Source organism: Rana temporaria, chromosome 8 (assembly GCF_905171775.1).
Source record: "Rana temporaria chromosome 8, aRanTem1.1, whole genome shotgun sequence".
In the NCBI taxonomy this organism is placed as follows: domain Eukaryota; kingdom Metazoa; phylum Chordata; class Amphibia; order Anura; family Ranidae; genus Rana; species Rana temporaria.
Window position 1 is genome coordinate 125,791,244 of NC_053496.1, and position 13,360 is coordinate 125,804,603.

General features: G+C 42.3%; 1 protein-coding gene across 2 annotated transcripts in view; it reads left to right on the plus strand.

Moving 5' to 3' along the window:
• Positions 1-8,411, plus strand: part of BMS1 (BMS1 ribosome biogenesis factor) — a 47,853-nt gene extending 39,442 nt beyond the window's left edge. For both annotated transcript variants that reach the window (XM_040320674.1, XM_040320672.1), the window contains exons 21-23: positions 4,073-4,248; positions 4,336-4,497; positions 7,467-8,411. In XM_040320674.1, the coding sequence (XP_040176608.1) occupies positions 4,073-4,248; positions 4,336-4,497; positions 7,467-7,694 (566 nt within the window). In that variant the 3' untranslated portion in view covers positions 7,695-8,411. The remainder of the gene's footprint in view (positions 1-4,072; positions 4,249-4,335; positions 4,498-7,466) is intronic.
• Positions 8,412-13,360: the final 4,949 nt, after the last annotated feature.

The following is a 13,360-nucleotide window of genomic DNA, read 5'->3' on the forward strand; positions in this document are numbered from 1 at the left end:
TCTTCCGTGGCCACGGGCTACAAATTAGATTTCCTAAAGTTTCCTCCTCCTCATTTCCAGGAGTCGAGGATTCCAAACGATCCGGAGAAGGGAGCCGCATTAATGTCGGCATTAAATCATCTACTTTCCCAGGAAGTAATAGTAGAGGTACCAGTCCTGGAACAGGGGCTGGGTTTCTACTCCAACCTATTCATCATCCCAAAGTCCAATGGAGATGTCAGGCCAATTTTGGACCTAAAGATGGTAAATGCATACCTAAAAGTCCGCTCATTTCGGATGGAATCCGTGCGGTCAGCAGCTGCCACACTCCAAAAGGACGACTTCATGGCGTCCATAGACATAAAGGATGCCTACCTTCATGTTCCAATTTATCAGCCACATCAAAGATATCTACGCTTCATGGTGGCTTTGCGTCATTTCCAATTCGTGGCGCTTCCCTTCGGGTTGGCTACGGCCCCCCGGGTGTTCACGAAGGTCCTAGCTCCAATCCTAGCCAAGCTAAGGATCCAAGGGGTCACGATCCTAGCATACCTGGACGACCTCCTAGTCATAGATCACTCGTCTCCCGGCTTGGAGCGAGCAGTGGCCCTCACGGTCCAATACCTCGAAGTTCGGCTGGGTCCTAAATCGAGAAAAGTCAGCTTTCCTGCCCACAAGGCAGTTGGAATATCTCGGCATGAGATTAGACACAGAACAACAGAGTGTTTCTACCTCTGAGGAAGGTCAAAGCCATCAAGGAATTAATCCTACTGGTTCTAAACAAGAAGGAACCGACTATTCGCCTATGTATGAGGTTACTAGGCAAGATGGTGGCCACATTCGAGGCGGTACCATACGCCCAGAGCCACACTCGCATCCTGCAGGCAGCCATCCTGTCAGCATGGAGCAGAAGGCCACAGGCCTTGGATATCCCGTTGCCGCTCTCATCAAGAGTCCGACAAAGTCTGTGTTGGTGGTTAGACCCTCAGAATCTACTGAAGGGGAAGTCTTTCAGCCCAGTGGCTTGGAAGATAGTGACCACAGACGCCAGCCTGACGGGCTGGGGAGCAATTTTGGATGGTTGCACTCGCCAAGGTACTTGGGCAAAGCCAGAGAAGCAGTTGCCCATCAACATCTTGGAGCTCAGAGATGCTCGACTAGCCCTCAGGGCTTGGACGTCAAAATTGCAGGGGTTCCCGGTGAGAATTCAATCGGACAATGCCACGGCCGTGGCATACATAAATCACCAAGGGGGAACCAGGAGTCAAGCCGCTCAGAGAGAGGTGAGCTTGATTCTCCTATGGGCAGAGGCTCATGTGCCCTGCATATCGGCAATATTCATTCCAGGAGTGGACAACTTTCAGGCGGACTTCTTAAGCCGCCAGACTCTATGGCCGGGGGAATGGTCTCTGCATCCACAAATCTTTCAAGCACTCTGCCAAAGATGGGGAGTGCCGGACGTGGATATCATGGCATCGAGACTCAACAAGAAGCTAGACAGGTTCATGTCCCGCTCAAGGGATCCGATGGCCTGCGGAACCGATGCGCTGGTTTGCCCTTGGCATCAGTTCAAACTTCTTTATGCGTTTCCCCCGCTCCAGTTACTACCCCGCCTGCTGCGCAGGATCAGGGTGGAGCACATACCAGTTATCCTGGTAGCTCCAGCATGGCCCAGAAGGGCATGGTACTCACTAATTTTAAGGATGGTAGTGGGAGACCCTTGGACTCTTCCTCTACGGCCAGACCTGCTATCGCAAGGTCCGATCCTCCACCCTGCCTTACGGCATCTAAATTTGACGGCCTGGAAGCTGAATCCCTGATTCTCAGGGGTAGAGGTCTGTCTCAGAAAGTAATCTCTACCCTAATCAGAGCCAGGAAACCGGTCTCTAGGGTGATTTATCACAGGGTCTGGAAGGCCTATGTAGGCTGGTGTGAGTCCAAGCTATGGCTTCCTCGCAAGTTCACCATCGATAGAGTTTTAAGTTTTCTCCAGCTAGGAGTGGATAAAGGATTGGCATTAAGCACAATCAAAGGACAGATTTCTGCTCTGTCAGTGTGGTTTCAGCGGCCGCTGGCCACGACCTTCCTTCAAGGGGTCTTACGTATTAAACCTCCAGTTAGATCCCCGCTTTGCCCGTGGGATTTAAATCTTGTTCTGTTAAGTTTACAGAAACAACCGTTTGAGCCGTTGGCTGAAATTCCTTTTGGTTTTACTGACAAGGAAGTTAGTATTTTTGGTCGCCATAGTTTCCGCAAGAAGAGTTTCGGAACTGGCGGCCTTATCCTGTAAGGAACCATATCTTATTTTTCATAAGGACAAGGTCGTTCTCCGCCCTCATCCTTCCTTCCTACCGAAGGTTATATCCAGTTTTCATCTAAACCAGGATTTGGTATTACCATCCTTCTTCCCTAAACCTACTTCCAGAAAGGAAGGGTTGCTGCATACCTTGGATATTGTCAGGGCCATGAAGGCCTATCTTAAAGCTACAAAGAAGATCCGGAAAACGGATGTGCTGTTCATTTTACCGGATGGGCCCAAGAAGGGGCAGGCAGCTGCAAAGTCCACCATCTCTAGGTGGATTAAGCAATTAATCACTCAGGCCTACGGCTTGAAAGGGTTGCCTCCTCCAGTATCATTAAAGGCTCATTCTACTAGGGCCATGGGCGCCTCCTGGGCAGCGCACCACCAGATCTCTATGGCTCAAGTTTGCAAGGCGGCAACCTGGTCTTCTGTCCACACGTTTACAAAATTCTACCAGTTGGACGTAAGAAGGAATACTGATACAGCCTTTGGGCAGGCAGTGCTGCAGGCTGCAGTTTGAGACCCTCGGATTCCGGGGGCTCCTCTTTTTTTGAGTTAAATTTAAAATTTAAGATTATTTTTCTCAACTAAGTTGGATTTATTATGATTTGAGTATATCTCTAAATTAAATCCTTTTGTCTTGGAGATGTTCTCCCTCCCCTCATTGTAAGCATTGCTTTGGGACATCCCATATAGTAATGAATGCCGCTCTGTGTCCCGTGATGTAACGATAAAGAAAAAGAGATTTTTAATACAGCTTACCTGTAAAATCTTTTTCTTGGAGTACATCACGGGACACAGAGCTCCCACCCCTCTTTTGGGGACCATTTTGGGAGGCATACTGCTTGCTACAAAACTGAGGTACTCCTCCTATGGGAGGGGGTTATATAGGGAGGGGCATTTCCTGTTTGAGATTGCCAGTGTCCATCACCTGAAGGTACTCCATATAACCCATATAGTAATGAATGCCGCTCTGTGTCCCGTGATGTACTCCAAGAAAAAGATTTTACAGGTAAGCTGTATTAAAAATCTCTTTTTTACAATTAATAAACACATTTAAATATGGGGACCCTGAGAGGAGTCCCTATTCACAACATAATAAACAACAAATATAGGTCATCTGGTGGACACATTCTCACCCCTTAATGATTATGGTTCCAAATAATCCCTAAACCCCTCCAGGAGGTCCGATCAGGGATGTCTGTGCTAAGAGCAGGAGGTAAGAACAAATACCCTCCAGTTGAGCCTAGAAATTCATATATATGACTGTTTAGTAATGTTCCTGAATCATCTAAAAACAGATCATATCATGCTGTGTCTGACCTGTTTGTCTTGTAAAAAGGGTGCTTAACAGATTTAATCAGTCTGTATCCCTTTTCTAGTGCGAGCTTGACAGTCCCAGCAAATTTCAAGTGCTTGTGCAATCTGCGATAAGGTAGATTTAACATCAGAAAGTTCCATGATTTAAATCAAATCCACATCCCAGTATTAAAAGGTACATTATATATTTAAGGCAGCATGTTTGCTATGGGAGTCCAGGTCAAGGCTGCCTGGCCAAAGTGACCGTGATTCTGTAAGCCACTGTAGTTGCATAACAGGCAGTTGGCATTTTCAAAAGTTGAGATCGGCAGTGGTAGCTTCCATATCGGCTTTCTTATAGGAAACATTGGGAACCCAGATGGGCATTATAAATAACAAGTTGGCCGCCTTTGGATGTGTACAGTGCCTACTAGTATACAGTATGTGAATTTCTTTTCACCCATTCTTTTCTTGCTCTCCCTCTCCTGTTAGATATTGTATTTCTCCGCACCTGGTACCCAGTCACTGTGCCCACCTTTTATAATCCGGTCACCTCTTTGCTGAAGCCTGTGGGGCAGAAAGAGACCTGGACAGGAATGAAAACCGTTGGACAGATGAGGTATGAGCTTGGCATCAAACAAAAGAAACGGAAAGATTCTCTGTACAAGGTATGTACAAACTTAATTTAAAGGAAAGTAGACATAATACCATCAAACATTGGTATATGAAAAAAAATGTTCCTTCTTCTGTTTCAGCCTATAGTGAGACAAGAAAGACACTTTAATCCCCTCCACATTCCCAAAGCTCTGCAGAAAGCTCTGCCATTTAAAAATAAGCCCAAAATGATGGAGAAGAAGGGCAAGACAACGAGAGACAAACTGCGGCCAGCTGTAATTCGAGAACCTCATGAACGGAAGGTAGGAGCACCATAACTTTTCATAATGAATTCTGATACATGTGTAGTGCTATGTGGAAAAAAAATATAGCCGTGCTCTCTGCTGGAGTCTGTTTACTTAGTGGACTAGGGTTTAGTAGAGCTGCACAATTAATCGTGGGGGTGGGAGGGGAATTCTAGGGCAGTGAACAGTGTCAGAGCAGTGGGTGGTGTAATTTGTATGTTTTTTGTTTTAATTCCCCCCCACAATGCTTTTTGGGGGGGAGGGGGTTGGGACTGTGGATTGTGTCAGTATGGTGTGGGGTGGTGTCAGCGTCGGAGAAGAACAGAGCAAGTTGGAGGAGAACATGGGTCCAGAAAAAACGGAGGCTGGAGGAGGACACGGCTGACATTGGGGGGGGGATGATCCGTGTATCCGGAGACAGTTGCAAGCACCGATCTCCCTGTATGGCATTTTAGCTGACAGCTGTGGGAGAGAGAGAGTAGGTGGAGCGGCTGTCGGCTGAAAAGCTATACTGTCCCCCTGCAGGACCAAACATCCCTGACTGTCAAGGGACAGTCTTCGGTGTGTGCAGTGTGGGTCACAGTAGGGCCCATGTGCAGTAAACACCCTGCACACATGAATGATATGCCACTGGCGCTGACAGAGAAGGGAGGTGAAGGGCTTGTGCTGGGTGCAGAAACGCACTCTGCACACCTTAGACAATTTTCCAGGTAAATCGGCGCCGGCTGGTGTGTATAGTGACACATCACTGTCGAGCACACTGCCGGTGTTCTGCCGAGATGTGTCCCCCTGGCGGATTATGCATGCCCTGGACTGCACAGGCGCAGGGCTCTAGCTCCAAAAATTACCGAGCATGAAGAGCTGTAGACTGTGCCTGCGCAATGAACAGAGCATAGTGACAGTCATTGCCGCACGCTGCTGATGCTCACTCCACTCTGCAAGGGGGGCGGGTGTATTATAATTATATTGTGTAAGGGGCGAATACACAGTGCAAAACTCGCCCTACTCTTCATACACCCACCCCCCCATCAAACGATATAATACACAGGCCACGGGGGGTGGGGGGGGGGGGTGGCGTGTGTATTACTATTATATCTTCTGCAAGGGGGGCGGGTGTATGAAAAGAAGGGCAAGTTTTTTGCACTGTTAATGGGCGACTTTGGCATCCGCCCCTTACACGATATAATTGTAATACACCCGCCCCCCTTGCAGAGTGGAGCGAGCATCGGCAGAGTGCGGCACAATATTGTGCTCAATGCGCATGTGCCGTGTCCAGGCGATTGAGGTGTGTTGAGGTTCGGCAATTTTCGTAGGTCCACTAGGCAGGACAGCGGGCAAAATCCGTTGGGGACAATTCTCGGTAGGACACCGGCACGTCACCTAAGCCACCCTTACTCCACCATATTGTACCACCCAGGGCACATGTCCCTTCCGCCACAAAGTGTGTGTGTGTGTGTGTGTGTGTGTGTGTGTGTGTATGTGTATATATAATATATATATTTTATAGCAGAGACCCTAGAGAATAAAATGGCAGTCGTTGCAATGTTTTATGTCACACAGTATTTGCGCAGGTGTCTTTCAAATGCAATTTTTTGGGGAATAGTACACTTCAGTGAATAAAAATAAAATGTACAATATACCATAAAGTTGGCCCAATTTTTTGGTATAATGTGAAAGATGTTACGTCACGAGAATCGAGATCTTTAGGGCCCTTTCACATGGGGCGGATCAGTAATGATCCGCCTCCGTGTGTCCATAAAGCTCAGCGGGGATCCTCCGTAAAATCCCCGCTGAGCCGTCGGCTGACAGGGCAGTCCCCTATGGGGGGATCAGATGAACACAGACCGTGTGTCTGTGTTCATCCGATCCGCCAGACAGAAGAAAAATAGGATTTTCTTCCGTCCAAAAAAACGGATCTTTGCGGAGGCGGGTGATTACGGATGTCAGCGGATGCCCATCCGCTGACACCCGCAATCACATAGGGACCAATGTATGTCCCGTTTTCATCTGCAACGGATGGATGAAAATGCGGACATACGGGGTCCGCACATGTGAAAGGGGCCTAAATCTAAGCAAAGAAAAAAATCATGATTCTCATTTTATCCAGAATTGGGCAGCTCTAGGGTTTAGTCATGTAAGCACTTTGGCTTCAGGCCACTATAATTTCTGAATAATCATGGTGCATTATCAGATTTCACCAGTAGGTGACACTGCAGATCAAATCAATGTACCCTTTTTAAAAAAAATCAGTAATCGAGAAAAGGTGCTGCTTCCATATTATAGTACAAGTACTCAGGCCTTTCATAACCAGAGGATCATGATGCATTGATGCCCACACCGAATTGAGTCAGTAAGCTTGACAAACCACTCTTATTTCGCTATCTAAATCATTTTTAAGGCTTAATGTACACGAAACGTTTTTACAACCTTTCCTGAACTATTTAACCTGACGGATAGTAACCCGCATTTAAAACGTCTGCTTTGCCGCATTTGCATTTAGAAGCGTTTCTAAAATAAATATAAAATATAATTTTTTTTTAAATGGCCAAAAATGCCTGTAAATGAACCGCGTGTAAATGAAAAAAAGCCTCTAAACTCCACTGCCTAGAAAAGAATAAAAACGTCCCCTTTTTAAATGGACAGATAAGATAACATAGAGGAGAGTTCAAGGGCAGCTAAAAAAAATGCCCAACTGATCCTAAATGTCCATTTACCAGCAGCAGTGTACATAAGGCCTTAGGATGTAAGGCTTTTATCTGCTCTCCTTTTTTAGGCTGCATGTGATCGACATGATTGGTTTGCCATGTAGATTTGGTTCTAGATTGTTAGTTTAGACGAGAGCTGCCATATACAGTGTGATCTGATAGACTTGTGTTTGCACCTTTTTGGTACATTAATCTTTAGATTGTGGCTGCTTGGCAATTACACTTTCAATTTCTTGAACAGTAAAATACTTTATTAACCTGCTTGAATTTTGTCCTTTATAGATAAGTGCTCTCCTTGCTGCTTTGGGCACTGTAAAGAACTACAGGAAACAGAAGGCCAAGACAAAGCACAGAGTACAGAGGAAGGAGTTTATGCGCAGCAAGCAAAAGGAGGAGGAAGACAAAGTGAAGAGGCAGAAGGAAGCCCGGAAAAAGCTTTTCCGTACAATTGGACAGCGAGAGAAGAAAAAACAGAAGTCAAGTCTCAAAGGCAGTCAAGATGTCAGCTGATAATCCTGATCTTGTCAGATGTACAGACTCCTTTAAATATGTCTGCCCACTCCTGGGGTTTTGTTTTTTACTGTTAAAAAGTCTAATGGGTTTATTTATTCAATAGAGCAGTGCTGAAGTGCAACATGGGAGTAACCAGTAACAACCAATCAGATTTCAATTTACTCTAGCCCCATGGGGTTCTTTAGTACTGCTCTTAAAGGATTTTCTTGCCCCCTAATAAGCCTGTTAATATATGAACTTTTTACTGCAGATATTTTTAATACTCTGATGAGAGTAAAAGCATGTATATAACACAATGCTAAAGCATATCTAAACTCAAAAACAAAAATGTAATATTGCAGCTTACTAGTCCATTGATGGGGTGGACAGAAAATACATGTTGTTCTTGTCAGAAATTCAATGACACTGATGACACCACATCCAGTAAGCTGTAATATAATACATTTTTATCTTTGTGTTTCGGATGTGCATTGAGGTTTTCATATAGAAGAACAATTACAGTTCAGACTCTGTACAGATATTGGTTTTGTTGGTGACAGTTGCAGCTTTTTAGAGCTGTTTTTTCTTGAAGCCTTTTTTAAGGCGATTTTAAAGACTTGTGAATAATTTTATTTTGAATTACTGAATGTCATGTACACACATATATATGGACTGTAGAATTTGCTGTCTTTTTGCCTTGGTAAATCAATATAAAATACAATACCCCAAACCAGATTTACTTGTTGAATCATCACTCCTTCAGGGAAAATTGCCTTTTTTTGCCAGTGTACATATTTTAAAATGCATGCCCTAATTTATAAAGAACACATGAGCCAATATTTTTTTGTTCATCCATCACAGGAAATGCAATTCTCAGGCCCGTTCACTAGCAATAAGCATTCGGTAAGGTGTCTGTAATGTGTTTACATTTTGGCTCTACATGTATATCTTGTTTTCTCTGGCCTTCTGTAAAGAAAATCTTCAAATACTACAAAGGTAAAAAAAGTAATTTTTGTTAAAGTTCCATGAAAAGCCCTATAATGTGCCGTAGGGCCGAAACAACTAATCGATTAATCGACAACTAATCGATTATGAAATGAATCGATTACAATTTTCATAATCGATTAATCGGCCAGTAACATAATGGGGTTAAAAAAAACTAAAATTAGCCATTTATAGAACAAAAAAGCAAATCGCTGCTGTAAATATTACTTTCGCTGTCCCACAGTAAAAAAATTAACCCCTTACAGTAGGGATTGTTTGCTCTTTTTGTACTTATTTTTGTTTTTTTTTAACCCCATTATGTTACTAAACATCTCAGGCCGCGTTCACACCTCTGTTTTTTGGTGCTTTTTGCAGAAACACACTACTATGATTTTTTTTCAGCTGCTGCGTATTTTGAAAAGGGCAAGGACTTTTTTTTTCAATCAAGTTTAATTTTATTATGAAAAGTAGATGGTACATCAGATGTTATACATTAGATAAATATCAATACATTGTGATATAGAAATTCATATATTAATAGTACATTACATTCTAACAATACTTAGGTTCCAATGAAGGGATTACTCTATAGTCAGAGGTAAAAAAACAAAATTAAAGGAACAAACCCCTGTTTTTGTAAATCTATCCATCGGAGGTCTAATAATTATACTTATACTATATACTCCAAACTATCATCCAATATAATTCAAAGTCATGGCAGTCTATAGTATTTGTCAAATCATAAGTAATACCATTTGACCTCTTAAGAATAATTAAATTATATACCTCCCACCCCTAATCCTTCAAACACATTAGAGTCGAGTCGTTTCAACCAATGTATAGTTTCCCATTAATTCATTTCATCCCCCATTGCCAAAATATTTTCATATTGAGAATTGGAAGGGATAACATGAAAAGATAAAGATTGAATAAACAACCATAAACTTTGTCAAACTGATATTTCCGGATTATTTAAAAAAATATTTTTACACCAGAAAATATCGTCAAACAACCATATCTAGAAATTGTCTGAGGAACTGAATCCACCTCCAATATACTCTCCACAGGATCCATGAGTCAAAAGATATTATATCCAGAAATTCCAGTTTATCCAAATTGATCATAGAGTGCATCCAAATGGATAAAAAAAAAATGTATATGATAAAGAAGAGTACCAAGTCATTAACAACATATTCACATATAGATAGTACCATATGTTATCTAAAAGAGAATTTAAAGAAATCGAACCAAGAGGTGAACAGGAAGAAAGAAAGGATGAATAGATGAGGACTAAAGATCAGAGAGGAAGAAGAGTAGATCGCCTACCTGCCAAGTGTATACAACAGAATACGGTGAATCACCATATTACATTCACGTTGAATTTAATATACCCAAGTACTTCATCCACGGTTCCCAAATCTCATGAAACTGGTTACCTGAATCTAACAACAAGCCCAACAGTTTTTCATTCTCCATTATCCAAGTCACTTTCCTTTTCATATATGATATCGAAACCGTCGTTTTTTTCCAAGCAGCAGCTATCGAAATCCTTGCTCCTACTATGATAAATAATATCAATCTTCTTGTAGACTTATGAGCATGCGGTACTAGTCCATTCAGCAAAGCAATCGCTTGAGATTGGTGTATATTACAACCAGTTATACGTCTTATAATATGAAATACCCTATTCCAGTATCTGCGTATTTTTGGGCATTCCCACCATATATGAATCATAGAACCAACTCCCTGACATCCTCTAAAACAGAGGCGACAGAGAGGGGTAAATAGTGGCTAGCTTCAAGGGTACCAAGTACCATCTAGTAAAGACCTTCAGATTAGCTTCTATAAGTGAAACATTGGTAATCCCTTTCACGGATCTATCAAAATTAGAGTACCATTCTTTCAAATCCCATTCAACCTGAAGATCCCTTTCCCAAGCAATCATATGAGGTAATTTTTGTTCATTCGCAGCAAGCGATTTATATATTATAGAAATTCCTCCCCTCCTTCCCAAGGCTTGGTCACATTTAACCTCATAATCCGTCATATAGCCCGACACGGTCTTATCTAACCAAAGCTTCTTAGTAAAACTAAAGATTCGAGAAAATCTCAGTTTTTCAGAGGATGGGAGGTCCAGATTATCCGTAAAATATTTTTCGGAAAGAGGACCTGAATGTGAGAAGAAACGTCCAATGCGGTACACCCCCTTGTCGCGCCACCATTGAAAGGATTCCCCTTTTACTTCCGAGGCAAAAGTAGGGTCTCTGAATATATTAGCCAATGGGTGACCTTTGGAGACCAAAGAAAGATTTTTTTCAAAGTGAATCCCACAGTACCATGGCTTGAGACAGTCGGTGACATAATAGGAGGTCTACTTTTGGGAGTAATCCATAATAAATCTTCCAACGAGTAAGAGGGAGTAGCCTGCTCTTCCAAACTTATCCAACCAGGACGATCACTGGATGTAAACGTCCAAAAGTTGAGCCAATCTAGCAGCCTTGAAATACCACAATAAATTCGGAAGACCAAAACCACCCTGTTCAGGTAGATTAAAAAGAGAGCGTGAAGAAATACGTGGGTGCTTCTTATTCCAAACAAATTTGGTAAGCTTACTCTGAAAGGTTTTCAAGTGGTTTGACTTTATTGGTATTGGGAGCGAACGGAATGGGTATAAAATCGTAGGTAAAAGAGTCATTTTAATGGAATTTATCCTTCCCATCCAGCCTATGTTATGTGAGCTCCACTCATTTAGATCAGATTCAAGTTTTTTATACATGGGAGGGTAATTGGCCTGATAAAGATCCTCGAATTTTGAGGTCAGGAAAATACCTAAATATTTAATGGACGGATGTATTCCAGCAAAAAGTATAATTTTTTTGAATGAGGGAAACAATAGATTCAGGGAGTGACACATTAAGGGCCCTGGATTTAGTAATATTGACTCTAAGGCCTGAGACTATAGAGCAGGGATATGCAATTAGCGGACCTCCAGATCTTGCAAAACTACAATTCCCATCATGCCTCTGCCTCTGGGTGTCATGCTTGTGGCTGTCAGAGTCTTGCTATGCCTCATGGGACTTGTAGTTCTGCAACAGCTGGAGGTCCGCTAATTGCATATCCCTGCTATAGAGAATTCATCCAACAGAGAATATATAGCAGGTAAAGAAGAAATTGGGGAGGTAATGAATAATAAAAGATCATCCGCAAATAATGCGCATTTGTGTTCCTTCTGGGTACATTCAACCCCCCTGATATTCGGGTCGTTCCTGATTGCTATTGCTAAGGACTCTATAACGACAGAGAACAACAGGGGAGACAGAGGGCATCCCTGGCGAGTACCCCTTTTAATTTTAATAGTCTCTGAATATATTCCCTGTAGACGGATCTTGGCCTCAGGCGAAGAGTAAAGAGCAGTCAAAAGACCTAAAATTCTAGGACCAAATCCCCATCGCCTTAAGACTGTAAACATAAATGGCCAGGACACTGAATCAAAGTCCTTCTGGAGGTCTATTGATAATAGCATGCCTTCCTGTCTATTGTTTCCTATCCAACCAGATTGTAATATTGAAATTAAGTCCACTGCCCTCCTGATCTGGTCTGGAGCTTGTCTATTGGGAATAAAACCTACCTGATCATTATGTATATATTGGCCTATGAAGGACGAAAGTCTATTAGCCATTATTTTAGTCAAAATTTTTAGGTCATTGTTAATTAAAGATATCGGTCTATAATTTTCAACTAGGCTGGGATCTTTGTCAGGCTTAGGGATCACAGATATGTAGGCCATATTAAGTTCATTGCCTATTGAATTACCTCCCGACAAACCATTAAAAAAACCTTGCGAGAAAGGGTGCCAAAAGGACCGAAAACTTCTTGTAGTATGGAGATGAAAAGCCGTCAGGGCCGGGGGCCTTATTAGTCTTCAATCCCTTAATAACCTCTATAATCTCCTCAACTAGAATGGGAGCCTCCATTTCTGTTTTATGTAAATCCGACAGTCTTGGTAAATCTAAGCTTTCAAGGAATTCTGACACTATTAGAACCACAGCTGTCATAATGATAAAGCTTTGAATAACATTTTTGAAAAGCTTCCATTACCCGTTGGGGATTTAGAGTAATAGAACCATCACCTAGTTTAATCTTGGGAATGATCCTTGATCTAAATCTGAGTGAAAGATTATTAGCTAGCATCGGACCAATTCTATCCCTCATTCGATAAAATTTTGTCCCTGACCATTTAATAGCTTCATCCGCTTTAACTGTCAGCGCTAGGTTCAGGGCAGTTCTAGCAGCATCCAAATTGGATTTAGGAAACCCAATAGGGTCAGTTTTATGCTGCAAACTCAAATCAGTAAATTCCTTTTCAAGTCTTCCTATCCATTTTTTTTATTCTCTTTTGCCTGGCTGCTATCTGTATTAGTTTACCTCTTATCGTTGCCTTATGAGCAGCCCATAAGGTTTCTGAAGAGATCCCGTCTGTATCATTATCAATAAAATAATCTTTAATGGCCTGTTCAACTTCCATAACTATATTGGGGTCATTTAAAAGTGATTGGTTAAGGGTCCAATGAGAAACCTTCTGAGAAGAGTTCAGTCTCTGTAATGCCAACATAACTATGGAATGATCCGACCATGGAACATCTACAATAGACGAGTTTAGAGCATTAGGGATATGATAAATAGATAGTAATATATGATCA